This window comes from Megascapheus bottae, chromosome 6 (assembly GCF_031878675.1).
Source record: "Megascapheus bottae isolate mThoBot1 chromosome 6, mThoBot2.hap1, whole genome shotgun sequence".
NCBI lineage: Eukaryota > Metazoa > Chordata > Mammalia > Rodentia > Geomyidae > Megascapheus > Megascapheus bottae.
Window position 1 is genome coordinate 84,224,742 of NC_143514.1, and position 15,267 is coordinate 84,240,008.

Here is a 15,267-nt window from a genome sequence, read left to right on the forward strand (position 1 = left end):
CGCTCCGCCCGGGCGGGCCGCGCTTAGGGAGCGGGTGCAAAGTGCTTCCCGCCGTCTGGCGGAGGGACCCTGCGCCGCCGCGGTCCTCGCCGCCCCCCGAGAGTCAGCTCTGCCCGCGTCCACCCCAAAAGGGGTTTGCAAACGCCCTGAGTTACGCAACGGCGCGGGTGGTTGGAGCGAGCGGAGCCGGGGCTCGGCGGGCGCGTCCCTCCCAGCTCCCCCGGGCGGCGGCGGCGGCGGCGGCCTTTGGCGACGCTCCCCGGCGGTGACAGGCGGGGCGGGGCGGGGCGGGACCGCGAGCGGCGGCCTCGTTCCGGGGCGGGCGGGCGGGACGCGCGGCCGGCCGGCCGGGGATGCCGTTCGGCGCGCCTGCTCCTCGCCCGGTGACCGCCGCGCGCCGCCGCCGCCGCCGCCGCCGCCGCCATGACGGTGGAGTTCGAGGAGTGCATCAAGGACTCGCCGCGCTTCAGGTGCGCCGCAGGCCGGGGCGGGCGGGGCCGCCTTTGTGCCGGCGAGGGGCGGGGGGTCCGGGCGGCGGCGGCGGCGGCGGCGGCCGGGGCGGCGGAGCCCCGCCCGGACAGAGCCGCGCCCGGGGCCCGCCGCCCCGCCCGCCCCGGCCCGGCCCGGACGAGGCCCGAACAAAAGGCGCCGGCGCCCGCTCCCCGCGCCGGCCGCGGCGGAAGCGCCCACCTGCGCTGCCCGCGCCCCTCCGGGCCGGCGCCGGGGGGGGGGGGGGGGGGGGAGGCAGGGCGGCTCCCAGGCCGGGCGTGTCCGCCCTCGGAACCCCGCCCTCGGGTGCCCGCGTGGGGACGCGTCGGTGCTGCGGGCACAGGTGGTGGCCCGGAGGAGGGACCCACGCCCCCCCTGAGCGCGGGCCCCGCGCTCGCGTGCCTGACGCGTTGGCACGGCCGCGTGATGGCCGCGCGCGAGCTCGTGCCAGCTGCCGTGTGGATTCATGGAGCGCGCTGGCTCCCCACGAGTGCGCGTGTCCGTGCGTGCACCTCCGCGCGTGTGTGCCCTGTCCGGGGAGCTCACCCGGGCCTGGCGTGTCCGCGCGTGGCACCTCCACACATGTGTGCCCTGTCCGGGGAGCTCACCTGGGCCTGGCGTGTCCGCGCGTGGCACCTCCACACGTGTGTGCCCTGTCCGGGGAGCTCACCTGGGCCTGGCGTGTCCGCGCGTGGCACCTCCACACGTGTGTGCCCTGTCCGGGGAGCTCACCCGGGCCTGGCGTGTCCGCGCGTGGCACCTCCACACGTGTGTGCCCTGTCCGGGGAGCTCACCCGGGCCTGGCGTGTCCGCGCGTGGCACCTCCACACATGTGTGCCCTGTCCGGGGAGCTCACCCGGGCCTGGCGTGTCTGCGCGTGGCACCTCCACACGTGTGTGCCCTGTCCGGGGAGCTCACCCGGGCCTGGCGTGTCTGCGCGTGGCACCTCCACACGTGTGTGCCCTGTCCGGGGAGCTCACCTGGGCCTGGCGTGTCTGCGCGTGGCACTGATCACCTCCGCACGTGTGTGCTTGTCATTCACGTCCACGAATGTGAGGCTTCGGGGGTGGCCGGCCGAGGGGCTGCCTTAGCTGCCCTGGAGCCAGCTCCCTGCGAGACCACAAGGGAATCAGCAGCAAGGACTTGAGGAGTCTGGAGGCTGGGCAGGTCAGGGAAGCTCCAGGAGTGGCTCCAGGCCCTGGGTTGCGCACTAGGGTGGGCTTCTGCGATAGGTTCTCCACCTCAGGGACCCTCCTCCCCCAACCCCATCCCACGCCCAGGCTGGTGGGGACCAGGTTGTGGTGAGAGTTTCTGGGGCTGAGCCTGGGCCCTGGCCCTTTAGAAGCGGCTCTGGCTCCTCTTCCTTTTCCTTTTTGCTGGGCACGGCCAGTCCATCTCCCATCCACATCTAGACCTTCCCTTCCACTACTAGCAGGTTGGACCTGTGGGGCTGCAGTGGGTGTGGCAGTTGCCTGGGTTTGGCAGTGATTCTTGATGGGGAGAGGTACTCTGGGAGAGTGGCCCCACGGGTCTGGGGCCAAGGCTGAAGTTGACTGCCAGGACTTTGGAAGACTTGCTTGGTGGTCTGGGACCGGCTTGGGTTTGAAGGGTTTGGCCCACTCCTGTCAACTCACTCTCAGATGTCACTGAGGTTGTAACCTGATCTGGCCTTGGAGTCTCCAGGTGGGGCTGACAGAAAGATTTTGAGCCTGGGAGGGGAAGGAGTCCTACCAGGGCTGAGTGAGCCACGAGGTGGAGACCACCTTGAGAAGGCCGGTGGGGGTCTGAGGAGCTAGGAGCAGGGGCTGCCTGGCCAGTCTGCGGGCCCTTCCCTGGGTGGGGCCTCGAGGCGCTGAGTCACAGCCGTGGTGAAGGGCTCCCTCCCCACCCTGCATGAGGCCAATGCTGAGAGAATCCCAGAGCAGGGTGTGCGCCCCCAGGCCTCCGCCCCACACCCACTCTTCCTGTGAGCACATTTGTCTGGTCCTGGTACACCCCTGCCCTTGCTGCCTCCGGGGCCCTGGCTCTCCTCAGGCAGCTTTGACTGCCCAGGCTGTTCCGAGGAGCCAGACGCCCCTACATCATGCTCTCCTAGATGGCGACCTTGGCTACCTTCAGGTGGTATGGGCTGGGATCCTAAGTGAAGGGCACGTCTCCGAAGCGGGCAGGCAGGATGGCATCCTGTGAGCATGGGCCAGCCGTGGTCCAAACAGATGCTGCAACTCTGTGCCCCTGTTCCAGAGGTCAGGGTCCGCGTGGTCCCTCCTAATTGGTGGATGGAGGCTGTCTAGAGAGTTAATGTTCTAGTAGGGATGGCATACGTCCAGGACTTCTCCAGCTGGAATGGCCTTGCCACTGCAGCCCAGACCCCAGTTAAAGGAAAGCTGTGGGCGCCTGTATTCGTAGGAGGCTGGTACCTGGGGATCACAGCTTGACACCAGCTGGGGCAGGGAAGCCCTTGAAACTTTCCAGTTAGCTACCAAAAATGCCTGGTGGTAGAGTAGACAAAGCACAGAGACAGCACCTGGGCCTTGGTTTCAAGCCCTAGGACTGTCACCAGAAACAAACAAAAACCGTGTTCGGTGTAAATATAGACCCCTCCCTCCGTTTTGAGAAAGCCCTCTCTCCCCCCACCCAGGAGATGGGGTAGATCCAATGACCTTTCCTCACCATCCCCCATACTTATCTCTGGAGACCTGTACTCATGCCCGGGGTCCCTCATCCTCCTACAGGCCAGATGGGTTCAGCTTACCAGCTGAGCTAATTGTGCAGGCGTGTGTGTGTGTGTGTGTGTGTGTGTGTGTGTGTGTGTGTTAGGAGCCTGTCCCTGTTTCCTTACTTCCTGTTGGCAGACTAGGACAGTCACGTGCTTGATCCATCTGCCTCTGGCTTCCGGGGATTCTCCTGGTTTCTCCTGGTGATGTCATCATTAACTCTTGCCTCTCCAAGGCAGCCCCATTGTCAGGCTGGCCTGATGGGAGTGGGCTTGGAGGAGGCCTGACTGTCTTTCCTTCCCCACAGTGGACTTTGCTTATTGGAGTTTTGAGCTGGAGGCAGTCTCTGTTTTAGGGGCATGGTCCCTTACCTGATGGCTCACTTCCAGTCTGTTCCAGCACCAGGCCGGGGGACGGGGGCTGCATTTGGCTCAGAGGCTGAAGGGCAGTCTCTCCAGGGGTGAGGGGGGTCTAAAACAGTGTCTTCAGGATCAATTGTCACTTCCAGAGAGAAGGGAGGCCATTGATGCTCTGCCTGTTCCGGGTACCATGGGGCTCTGGCTCCCCTGCTGTGCGCAGGGGTGAGGTCTGTTCTTCGACTGCAGCTGGCAGAGCCATGAAGGCCCCCAGCCAACATGGCCTCGCTCTGCCTGGTAGAATGCCAGCCTGATGTCATCTGGGTGGCTCCAGGGTCCATGACTGGACCTAGTTTCAGTCATGACTTCCAGGCAAGGGTGCTTGGCTATCCTTATTAGTTTCTGGAGGTCTTAGCCCACAGCAGAGCCCCTCTGTAAGCACACAGGGAAATGAACCCCTAGCTTGAATGGCCAGCACAGCTGGTTGCTCCAACAACCATTCTTGTTGCAGGGCCACCATTGATGAGGTAGAAACGGATGTGGTGGAGATCGAGGCTAAACTGGACAAGGTCAGGAGCAGGCCGGGGGGGGGGGGGTAGTGGAGGGGCCATCTTTACCCTGTCTGCCTCATTCCCAGACTAGGCTTAGGATGGCTGAATGACCCTACTTTCCTCCAGCACCCACCCACCTGGGTATGTCAGCTCGTGTGCCACGCACAGGACCCGGGTCCACACTGTTCCTCGGTCTGTGCCCTGCCCTGCATGTTCCAAGGGGCACAGGACACAGTGGGTCTTGAGCCCCATTCCGTCCAGGCAGATGACCTCTGCTGGCTGCTGACAGGGACAGCTGCTGTGGGGGCTGTGCCCTGTGTAGCTGGTTAGGGGCCAAGGATGAGGGTGGAAGGGAAAGAGGGAGCAGGTGTGGAGGCTGAGGCACGCAGTAAGGTCAGTGTCCATGAGCTCACAGAGAGCCCTCTAACCCCATGACCCTTGCCCCTGTCCTGCCCTCTTCCTGCTCTGGAGTGGAAGAGCAGGCAGTCCTCAGAGTGCCAGATGGGCTGCAGGAGGTGGCGAGTGCCGTCTGTGCCGTCCACCAGGGCGTAGATGTGTCCTGGGTACAGACGCGTCCAGTGGCGCCCTGGACGCCCCTGGCCATCTTCCACATTGGGGTGGTTCCTTTTCTGAGGCCTGGCATTGTAGTGGGTGTGAACTGCCAGGCTAGAGAAGCCGCCAGACCCTAACCCTGCCCACCTTGTTCCATTCTCAGCTGGTCAAGCTGTGCAGTGGCATGATCGAGGCTGGTAAGGCCTACGTCACCACCAACAGGCTCTTTGTGAGTGGCATCCGCGACCTATCCCAGCAGTGCCAGGGCGACACTGTCATTTCGGTGAGGGGCCATTGACTTGTGGCATCTGCGCGGGAGCAGGGAAAGGGAGGCAGCGTGGTCCTGGAATACGAGGGCGTTTGTGCTCCTCCTGTGGCTCCATGCCTGAGGGCGGGGGGGGGGGGGTGCTGGTGGGTCCAGTGGAAGCCCCCACCACATGCCCTCCTGCCCTCGGCTCCCACCACCCATCTCAGCATGGCTTCCGCCGCCTCTCCCCAGGAATGTCTGCAGAGGTTCGGAGACAGCCTGCAGGAGATGGTCAACTACCACACGGTGAGCCCCACCGGGTCGGGGGCTCCCAGAGGGCCCTGCCCAGTCTGAAGAAGATGAGCTGCCCTGCCGAAGGCCGCACTAGTCTCTTTCGGTCTGTGGGGCAGAGAGGTGGCCACACTGCAGGGTGCAGTTCCAGTGTGGATGGACCCACGTGGCGGGCCAAGGCACGTGGGGGGGGGGTTGGCCTGGAATCAGAGCCCCAGACTAAACAAGAGGCCCCACCCTTGTGAGGAAGCACAGAAATGAGCCAGATCAGTGTGGCTCGTTCTGGCAGTCTTCCGCTCCTATACTGGGTTTGGTCCAGTCCCCCTCCCTGCAGGGCGTCTGATTCTGAGCGCTGCACTGTCATCTCTCCACTCCCAAGCTGGGCTGCCTAGCTCCCCTCTCTGACCCCATCTGCTGCTGAAGGGTAGGCAGTCTGGAGAGGGCCTGTGTGTGCCGTCCTCTAAATACTTGGAGGTAGAGTTGTAGAAGAGCATCTGATTCCATTCGCCTCCAGATTGGCCAAGAGCCATATGGAAACATGAGCAGGTAGCCACAGTCGTCCCTGGACACCAACCGGGGAGTGGGGCAAGTCCCTGAGCCCCAAGAGACCAGAGCTACCCCGGCCCCAAGAAGCTGGCTCCACGGGTGAGACAGGCCAGGCAGTTGGGTCCAGGCAAGACTTGGTGGCACTCGTATAATTTCCACCTGGGAATATGGGTGGGGTTTTACCTTGAGAGTCCTGTGAGGACAGACCCTAGAGACCCCTTCCTGCCTCTCTCCCAGATCCTGTTTGACCAGGCCCAGAGGTCTGTGCGGCAACAGCTCCACAACTTTGTCAAAGAGTGAGTAGCCTGAGCCCCCTGGCTGAACCCCTGTATTCCTGCTGCTGGGAGAAAAGGCCAGAGGCCTCTTCCTTCCCCCATCTAGGGGACAGGGTGGGTCTTGGCCAAGGCCTCAGGCTGTCAGAGCCAGAGCCTCCAGGTGTGGGAGGGGCCACCTCGTGTGGCGAAGGTGAATTCCCTAGGCATGTCAGGTGGCTCTTGGATACGTAGATTTTGAATTGGGGGGACCAGGAGAGAAGAGGGGGGAACGGGGTTGCAGGGATGAGTGGGGCTGAAATGGGGAGGCAAGGCAAGGAGGCCCTGTTCAGGACAGACAGCGAGGCAGCTGGGGACATTTGGCATCCAGCACGTACCCTTCTGTGACTCCTGCTCCGCACTCACCTGCACGCAGGGATGTACGGAAGTTCAAAGAGACGAAGAAGCAGTTTGACAGGGTGCGAGAGGACATGGAGCTGTCCTTGGTGAGGAATGCCCAGGCCCCAAGGCATCGGCCCCACGAGGTGGAGGAGGCCACAGGTGCCCTGACCCTCACGAGGAAGTGCTTCCGCCACCTGGCCCTGGACTACGTGCTGCAGGTGAGCGTGGGGCAGCGGAGACATGGCTCCAGACGGGGTGGGCCTCGAGGAAGAGTGAGCAGAAGTGAGCAGAGGCCTTGACCTTGAACTCGGAGGCTAAAATTCCTAGCTTTGGAGGTAGAGTAGAGTGCCAGCTTTGAGTGAAAAGGCCAAGGAAGAACTTGAGATCCTGAGTTCAATCCCCAGGACAAGAAAGAGAAAAGAAGGAAAAGTTATCCTGGCATTGCCTAGGTGGGACCCTCCCCGTGGACATGGGAAAGGACTCCTGGACCGCGCGGGGTGACACTGGCATGGACAGAATCAGGAATACCTGGGAGTCTCAGAACCACAGCTGCCCTAGGGGACTCGACGGGTGTCTGGACACTGAGACCTCACCTCTGTCTCTCCTCTCGCAGATCAATGTCCTCCAGGCCAAGAAGAAGTTCGAGATCTTGGATTCCGTGAGTCCCGGGAAGGGCGGTGTCCTCGAGTAGCAGGAGCTGGGCCTCACCTGGGCCTGTCTGCCTTTGTGCACGCTCAGCCCTCACCCGGGCCCGTCTGTCCCTGCAGATGCTGTCCTTCATGCATGCCCAGTACAGCTTCTTCCAGCAGGGCCACAGCCTGCTGCACCGGCTGGATCCCTACATGAAGAAGCTGGCAGCTGAGGTGAGCTGCAGGAGGCTGCGGGAGGCATGGGCCCTGGTGAGGCTGGGCGGGGCTTGGATGGGGAACCTGCTGACCTCCTCACACACAGCTGGACCAGCTGGTGATCGACTCTGCTGTGGAAAAGCGTGAGATGGAGCGCAAGCACGCTGCCATCCAGCAGCGGGTAAGGCCCTGCGGCCCGTTTTCCCAGAGGCCTCTGGCCTCAATCCCCTGCCACACTCCTGACCTGGGCTCTAGGAGGCCCATTTACAAGCTCTGTCCTCCCCCCCACACCCGTCCATGTATACCCTGGCAGGCCCTGCCGCCTCTGTGCTGGCCAAGGCCACTCCGCTCTGGAATGTATCCTCTAGAATGAATGTCCCGTCCTGAGAGCCATCTCCACAGGGCGCTGAGCGGATGGAGGGGCTGGGGGAGGGGCAGGGCCCTGAGATCACACTCAGAGTAGGTGAAGGCTCCTTCCCCGGCCTGGGCTCCAACACTGCAGGACAGTGGCTCCTGACTCCTGGCTCCCATCCCACCCAGACAGAGCTTGGCTGTACGAGGACAAGGGAGACTGGGAAGAGATGGGGACAGGGCAAACCCTCACTAACTAGATATCTCTTTCTGTCTGTCTGTCTGTCTGTCTGTCTGTCTGTCTGTCTGTCTGTCTCTCTCTCTCTCTCTCTCTCTCTCTCTCTCTTTCTCTCTCTCTAACCTGCTTGGGCCTCAGACACTGTTGCAGGTGAGAGCTATAACTTGGGGTGAGGGGTGAGGAGAGGACAGTGGTGAGAACAGGCTGGGGTGAGGGGTGAGGACAGTGGTGAGGACAGCCTGGGGTGAGGGGTGAGGACAGTGGTGAGGACAGCCTGGGGTGAGGGGTGAGGACAGTGGTGAGAACAGGCTGGGGTGAGGGGTGAGGACAGTGGTGGGGACAGCCTGGGGTGAGGGGTGAGGACAGTGGTGGGGACAGCCTGGGGTGAGGGGTGAGGACAGTGGTGGGGACAGCCTGGGGTGAGGGGTGAGGACAGTGGTGGGGACAGCCTGGGGTGAGGGGTGAGGACAGTGGTGGGGACAGCCTGGGGTGAGGGGTGAGGACAGTGGTGGGGACAGCCTGGGGTGAGGGGTGAGGACAGTGGTGGGGACAGCCTGGGGTGAGGGGTGAGGACAGTGGTGGGGACAGCCTGGGGTGAGGGGTGAGGACAGTGGTGGGGACAGCCTGGGGTGAGGGGTGAGGACAGTGGTGGGGACAGCCTGGGGTGAGGGGTGAGGACAGTGGTGGGGACAGCCTGGGGTGAGGGGTGAGGACAGTGGTGGGGACAGCCTGGGGTGAGGGGTGAGGACAGTGGTGGGGACAGCCTGGGGTGAGGGGTGAGGACAGTGGTGGGGACAGCCTGGGGTGAGGGGTGAGGACAGTGGTGGGGACAGCCTGGGGTGAGGACAACACTGGAGACAGCCTCACGGGGGACAGGCAGCCTCGTGGGTGGGCTGCTTCAGGACCTGGGACATCTCCCTCCAGGGCTGCAGCTGCACTGAGGCACGTGTGGGCTAGTGGCTGGCATAGGCAGGACAGAGGCCGGGCGCCGTCCTCTCCTCCACAGAGAATGGCGGCAGCCGTGTCTTCCTGCCCCTGCTCAGCCTAGAGCAGGTGGCTGGGCCTGTCCTGGTGGACAGTGAGACACATGGCGCAGTCAGGACTCTGGGCCTGTGAATGGGGCTCTGTTGGGCAGCTGGAGCTTGCCCAGCTGGCAGCATGCACAGGGCACTCAGGATGCAGGCAGGGTGGGGGGAGCTTCCGCCCTGATCGTAGCCCATTTGTCCCTGTACGCCTGGGATGGGGGGGTTAGAGCACAGGCCCAGCTGCCAGCACTCGGGGTCGCCTGTGAGGTCTTGTGGGGCATTCTGTTAGAACGTGGTGTAGCTAGTAAAGGGTGTCCCGTCTCAGCCTTGGGTCTGGATGAGCCTGGGTCGGGGGTGGGGCCCCGGGGGTGGGTGCTCCCTGAGGCCTGACCGTCCTTCCAGGACTTCTCCTATGATGAATCAAAAGTGGAGTTTGACGTGGATGCACCCAGTGGTGTGGTGATGGAGGGCTACCTCTTTAAAAGAGCCAGCAATGCCTTCAAGACGTGGAATCGGTGAGGCCTTTCTTGGGTAGTGCCAGGAGCAGGCTGGGCTGGAAGCAGAGTGGACGGGGGCCAGCCCTGTCTGACTCTTCTCCTCCATCCACCTCACCCAGGCGTTGGTTCTCCATTCAGAACAGCCAGCTGGTCTACCAGAAGAAGCTCAAGGTGTGCTGGGGACACCAGGCTGTGGCCAGAGCCCTGCCCACCTCGCGGGGGGGGGAGGGGCCTGAGGTCACAGGTGGGCACCGGTCTGCAAGTCCAGGGAAGTAGGGAGCATACATGGAGAAAACGGGTGGTGGTGGCATAGTGGAGGGCCAAGTGTGTGGGCTCCGTGGTGCCGCCTGCAGGACGCACTGACTGTGGTAGTGGACGACCTCCGCCTGTGCTCTGTGAAGCCCTGTGAGGACATCGAACGAAGGTTCTGCTTTGAGGTCGTGTCGCCCACCAAGTGAGCAGGGCCGGCCCGAGGCAGGGTGGGAGGGACCTGGGGCCCCAGCCTGACCAGCCTCCCCCTCCAGGAGCTGCATGCTGCAGGCTGACTCGGAGAAGCTGCGGCAGGCCTGGGTTCAGGCTGTGCAGGCCAGCATTGCCTCTGCCTACCGGGAGAGCCCGGACAGCTGCTACAGTGAGGTGTGCCCCCCCCCCCCCCCGTCCTCCACTCATGTGAGGACGCTGCCGCACACTGCACGCGCGCTTTTGCAGGCAACATTGCATGCGTGTGAGTGGATAGCAATGTTGGTATGTGCGTGAGTGTGAGCATGTGCGTGTGCCTGCGCGCATGCGTCAACAGACTGACGCCTGCGGGAGCTGGCCGGGCAGGAGGGGCGGCCGCTGTGAGCGTTGAGGAAGGGGCTCCTGAAGGCTGAGGGACCCTCACCGTTCCCCAGAGGCTGGACCGCACAGCTTCCCCGTCCACAAGCAGCATTGACTCCACCACGGACTCTCGGGAGCGTGGAGCCAAGGGAGAGAGCGTGCTTCAGCGCGTGCAGAGTGTGGCTGGCAACAGCCAGTGTGGAGACTGTGGCCAGCCAGACCCCCGCTGGGCCAGCATCAACCTGGGCGTGCTGCTCTGCATCGAGTGCTCGGGGATCCACAGGTGGTGCCCCGGCCTGGGGGGGGAGGAGCCCAAGGCCTAGGCCGGGGCGGCGTTGGCAGCATCCTGACTCCCCCTGCCCCCTCGCTGTCTAGGAGTCTGGGTGTGCACTGCTCCAAGGTCCGGTCCCTGACCCTGGACTCATGGGAGCCGGAGTTGCTAAAGGTGTGTGGCTCTTGAGCGTTGCTGGGCTTGGGGGGGGGCTGGGGGGGGCTGCACTGACATGCTCATCCTCTGCCCACCAGCTGATGTGTGAGCTTGGGAACCAGGCTGTGAACCAGATCTACGAGGCCCAGTGTGAGGGCCCGGGCAGCAGAAAGCCCACGGCCAGCAGCCCCAGGTGAGGGGGAGCAGCCCCAGGTGAGGGGGAGCCCGGCCTGCGCCTGCAGCCTCACCTTCGCCCTGGTCCAGACAGGACAAGGAGGCCTGGATCAAGGACAAATACGTGGAGAAGAAGTTTTTGCGGAAGCTGCCCACTGCACTAGCCCGGGAGGCCCCAAGGCGCTGGAGGGCGCGAGAGTGCCCGCGTCCCCCCAGCTCCCCGCGAGCTCCCTCGGCCCGCCGCAAGGTCCGGCTGGAGCCCATCCCGCCCTCTGTGGCCGCGCTGTCCTCAGGTGGGAGGGCACTGCCGCTGGGAGGGCCTCAAGCCCTGCAGGGACGGGGTAGCGTGGCTCCTCCATGGCTCAGGGCCTCAGTTTCCCCATCTGACCAGTAGCTCACTCCCCACCCCAGCAGGCACATTAGAGCGCAGATTCCGCCGCGATTCCCTCTTCTGCCCAGATGAGCTCGACTCACTCTTCTCCTACTTTGACGCTGGGGCTGCTGGGGCAGGTCCCCGAAGTAAGTGCCGTGGGGCTGCAGCCCTCCCATCCCCCCTCTGCTGGGGTCTCCGCCCCTCCCATCCCCCCTCTGCTGGGGTCTCCTCCCCTCCCATCCCCCTCTGCTGCGGTCTCCGCCCCTCCCATCCCCCCTCTGCTTGGGGTCTCCACCCCTCCCATCCTGGGGCTCTGCTACTAGTCAGCATGGCAGAAAGGCTGCTGGCCATGGGAGCTGCTGAGAGAGTAGACAGATTTGGAAAGTGCAGCTCAAGGAGTGGAAGGTCAGGTGTCCCGCGTTGGAGGGGGGCTGGTGGTGTGTTCCAGGTCCTGGAGGAGTGGCAGTTGATAATATTCAGGGAGGAACTGGGCTATGGTAGTGTCCCCTGCTGGTGGAATGGGGCTGGTGCAGGTCAGCTGGGCTGGGACAAGACCAACGCTGGAAGAGAAGCTGTAATGAGTGCAGGCCGTGTGCACACAGGGGTGTGTGGATGGTGGCGTGTGTGTGTGTGGATGGTGGCGTGTGTGTGTGTGAATGGTGGCGCGTGTGGATGGTGGTGTGTGTGTGGATGGTGGTGTGTGTGTGTGAATGGTGGCGCGTGTGGATGGTGGTGTGTGTGTGTGAATGGTGGCGCGTGTGGATGGTGGTGTGTGTGTGTGGATGGTGGTGTGTGTGTGTGGATGGTGGTGTGTGTGGATGGTGGCGTGTGTGCACACAGGTGTGTGTGAATGGTGGCGTGTGTGGATGGTGGTGTGTGTGTGTGAATGGTGGCGCGTGTGGATGGTGGTGTGTGTGTGTGGATGGTGGTGTGTGTGTGTGGATGGTGGCGTGTGTGGATGGTGGCGTGTGTGCACACAGGTGTGTGTGAATGGTGGCGTGTGTGGATGGTGGTGTGTGTGTGTGAATGGTGGCGTGTGTGGATGGTGGCGTGTGTGCACACAGGTGTGTGTGAATGGTGGCGTGTATGGATGGTGGTGTGTGTGTGTGAATGGTGGCGTGTGTGGATGGTGGCGTGTGTGCACACAGGTGTGTGTGAATGGTGGCATGTGTGGATGGTGGTGGTGTGTGTGAATGGTGGCGCGTGTGGATGGTGGCGTGTGTGCACACAGGTGTGTGTGAATGGTGGCATGTGTGGATGGTGGTGGTGTGTGTGAATGGTGGCGTGTGTGGATGGTGGCGTGTGTGCACACAGGTGTGTGTGAATGGTGGCATGTGTGGATGGTGGTGGTGTGTGTGAATGGTGGCGTGTGTGGATGGTGGCGTGTGTGCACACAGGTGTGTGTGAATGGTGGCGTGTGTGGATGGTGGTGTGTGTGTGTGAATGGTGGCGTGTGTGGATGGTGGCGTGTGTGCACACAGGTGTGTGTGAATGGTGGCATGTGTGGATGGTGGTGGTGTGTGTGGATGGTGGTGTGTGTGTACACAGGAGTGTGTGGATGGTGTGTGTGGATGGCTGTATGCACTGCTGGGTGGAGGTGATTGCTGGCAGCCGAAGGCACTGAGCTGGGTCCATGCTTCTGGTGTGCTACCCCTTGGCTCCTCCGGGCGCCATGCTGTTTTCTCTCCTCCTGGTCCCTAGTGAGGGCTGGTGTGACCCACGTTTCCTGGAAGGCAGGGTGAGCGTCCCCCTCCCCGGTGCTCTGGAGGAGGCCAGCCCAGCCCCGCTTCCCCTGCTGTCTGCAGGTCTGAGCAGTGACAGTGGCCTGGGAGGCAGTTCCGATGGCAGCTCCGACGTCCTGGCCTCTGGCCTGAGCTCCGTGGTGGACAGTGTCACTGAGGAGGGTGGGTGCCTCTCCACCTTTCAGCCCCTTCCCAAACCCCAGATGCACGCACCCCCACTGCTTGAAGTGGCTCACCCTTGCACCCTGGTAGAGGACGCAGAGGCATCCGAGGAGTCCAGTGGGGAGGCGGAGGCGGAGGCGGAGGCGTGGGGCCTGTCTGACGTCCGGGAGCTGCACCCCGGGCTGCTGGCACACCGAGCAGCCCGCACCCGCGACCTCCCCGCACTGGCCACGGCATTGGCCCACGGGGCAGAGGTCAACTGGGTGGACACGGAGGACGAAGGCAAAACGCCACTGGTGCAGGCAGTGCTAGGGGTAAGTGCAGGCGGCAGCCGTGCAGGAGCACTGCGTCCCCTTCCCACACAGGGCACTGTCCCCTGGGCTGGGGAGACGCAGGTCCAGGGCCGAGGCTCTGCCTGAGCTGCTCTGCTCCCCAGGGCTCCCTAATTGTCTGTGAATTCCTTCTGCAAAACGGAGCTGACGTGAACCAAAGAGACATGCGGGGCCGGGCACCCTTGCATCACGCCACGCTCCTCGGCCGAACCGGGTGGGTAGCTTGTGCCCAGCGCCCCCGCCTGCCCCTGCCTCCGCCCGGTGTCCTCACGCACCCCTCCACCCCAGCCAGGTCTGCCTGCTCCTGAAACGCGGGGCCGACCTGCACGCGCTGGACCAGGAGCGGCGGGACCCTCTGACCATCGCCGTGCAGGCGGCCAATGCAGACATCGTGACACTGTGAGTGCTGGGGACCCGCGGGGGGGGGGGGGGGGCGGGGGCGGCGGGCGGGGGGGGGGGGGGCGCCTCACTCTGAGCCCCTCCCCCAGGCTCCGCCTAGCCCGGATGGCAGAGGAGATGCGGGAGGCGGAGGCCGCTCCCGGCCAGCCAGGCGCCCTATCGGGCAGCAGCCCCACAGAGCTGCAGTACCGCAGGTGCATCCAGGAGTTCATCGGCCTCCACCTGGACGACAGCTAGGGCTGGGCCGGCTGGGCGGCCACAGGACCCTGCCCGGCCCAGACCCCCGCATGCCCCTGAAGACCCGGCCCCGGCAGCAGGCCCCTTCCTCTGGTGACTGCGGGCGGACAGCCCCGGTGCCCTCACTTGCCTGCTCTTCCCTCTGCCCGGCTGCTGGGACCCTGGGCTGGGAGCAGGACCCGGCACTAGCCTTTGAGTCCAGGGTTTTGGGGCGTGATCACCTGGGGCCCCGCACCTCATCTGGGGAGCCTCTGTCCCCAGACGCCCCTTCTTCAGGGTCCTGGTTCATTCAAGGCCCGTTGTCACCTATGCCCCTCTGCACTCAGGGCCTCTGTCACCTTGTGCCACTACATTTACTGCCCAAGAACACTGTCCTGCTAGCTGGGTCCCCCTGTGATCTGGGGCTGCAGGCCAGCTACCAGCCTTCCCGAGCAGGAGTGGCAGCCCACCCAGGGAACCAACCCGAGTACCTCGCTTAGGGACCCTAGACTCCAAGCTGGGCTTGGAGGGTGCTGGGGGGTGGGGCTCTGGCCTGCGCCCTCCACCCTGCCTGGACGCAGGCGTCCCCAGGCCATTCGGCAGGCCACGCCCTCCACCCTGCCTGGACGCAGGCGTCCCCAGGCCATTCGGCAGGCCACACGGGCCCCTGTGCCTGGCGCTTCCAGAGGCAGCTCCTAAAGCAACTGGCACTTTCCACCTTGCACCCACGTCTTTGTTGCCGACTAAGCGGCTTTTCTGCAGCCCTGCTCTGACTTCGCATCTCTTCTCTGTGGACTCTTGAGGACTCACACCCTGACTCTGGCTCTGCCCTTGCCGGATGAAGGCCCTGTACCTCGGCTCTGTCCCCTCTCTGGCGTGGGAGGGGAGGGGTTGGGGACTCCCATGGGTCTTGGGTTTCTCATTCCTTTGGGGGAACCTACCAATGCCTTTAGTTCCCCTTTTCTGAAGGAGCCCGGGACAGAGGCTGGGCCCCTCTGCAGCCAAGGGCCCTGGGTCAGGCCAAGGCCAGTCAGTTATCACTATGCAAACACTGCCCTAGGGCGCCATGGGCACCAGAGTGGGCACTGGACCAGGGTCCCTGACTCCCTTGCCTGCTGGCTATAACCCTAACGAGCAGAACTAGCTCCTTCCTTCCTGCTTGAGCTGTCTACCGACTACCCTGCCCTCCTTGGCAGGGCCCTACCCTGTCCTGCTCTGATCACTCATGGTTAATAAACCTCTGGCACGGGCGTTCACTGCCTACTCAT

The 15,267-nt window shown here is 63.8% G+C and overlaps 1 protein-coding gene across 4 annotated transcripts; it reads left to right on the forward strand.

Annotated features, from left to right (window-relative positions):
* The first annotated feature begins 413 nt into the window (after positions 1–413).
* On the forward strand, positions 414–14,119 carry Acap3 (ArfGAP with coiled-coil, ankyrin repeat and PH domains 3). Of its 4 annotated transcripts, none has more exons than XM_090336043.1 (24): positions 414–470; positions 4,071–4,128; positions 4,826–4,945; positions 5,162–5,215; positions 5,984–6,042; positions 6,434–6,617; positions 7,013–7,057; positions 7,167–7,262; positions 7,351–7,425; positions 7,972–7,983; positions 9,261–9,373; positions 9,475–9,526; positions 9,709–9,809; positions 9,880–9,991; positions 10,249–10,457; positions 10,550–10,619; positions 10,700–10,794; positions 10,866–11,068; positions 11,187–11,294; positions 12,954–13,052; positions 13,143–13,366; positions 13,489–13,598; positions 13,673–13,783; positions 13,873–14,119. In XM_090336043.1, the coding sequence occupies exons 1-24, from the start codon at positions 424–426 to the stop codon at positions 14,018–14,020; spliced, it is 2,505 nt and encodes an 834-aa protein (XP_090192169.1). In that variant the 5' UTR covers positions 414–423; the 3' UTR covers positions 14,021–14,119. The 4 variants fall into 4 exon arrangements, with proteins under 4 accessions (XP_090192169.1, XP_090192170.1, XP_090192167.1 ...); XM_090336044.1 differs by having other exon boundaries at positions 11,190–11,294; XM_090336041.1 differs by having other exon boundaries at positions 12,954–13,366.
* Positions 14,120–15,267: the final 1,148 nt, after the last annotated feature.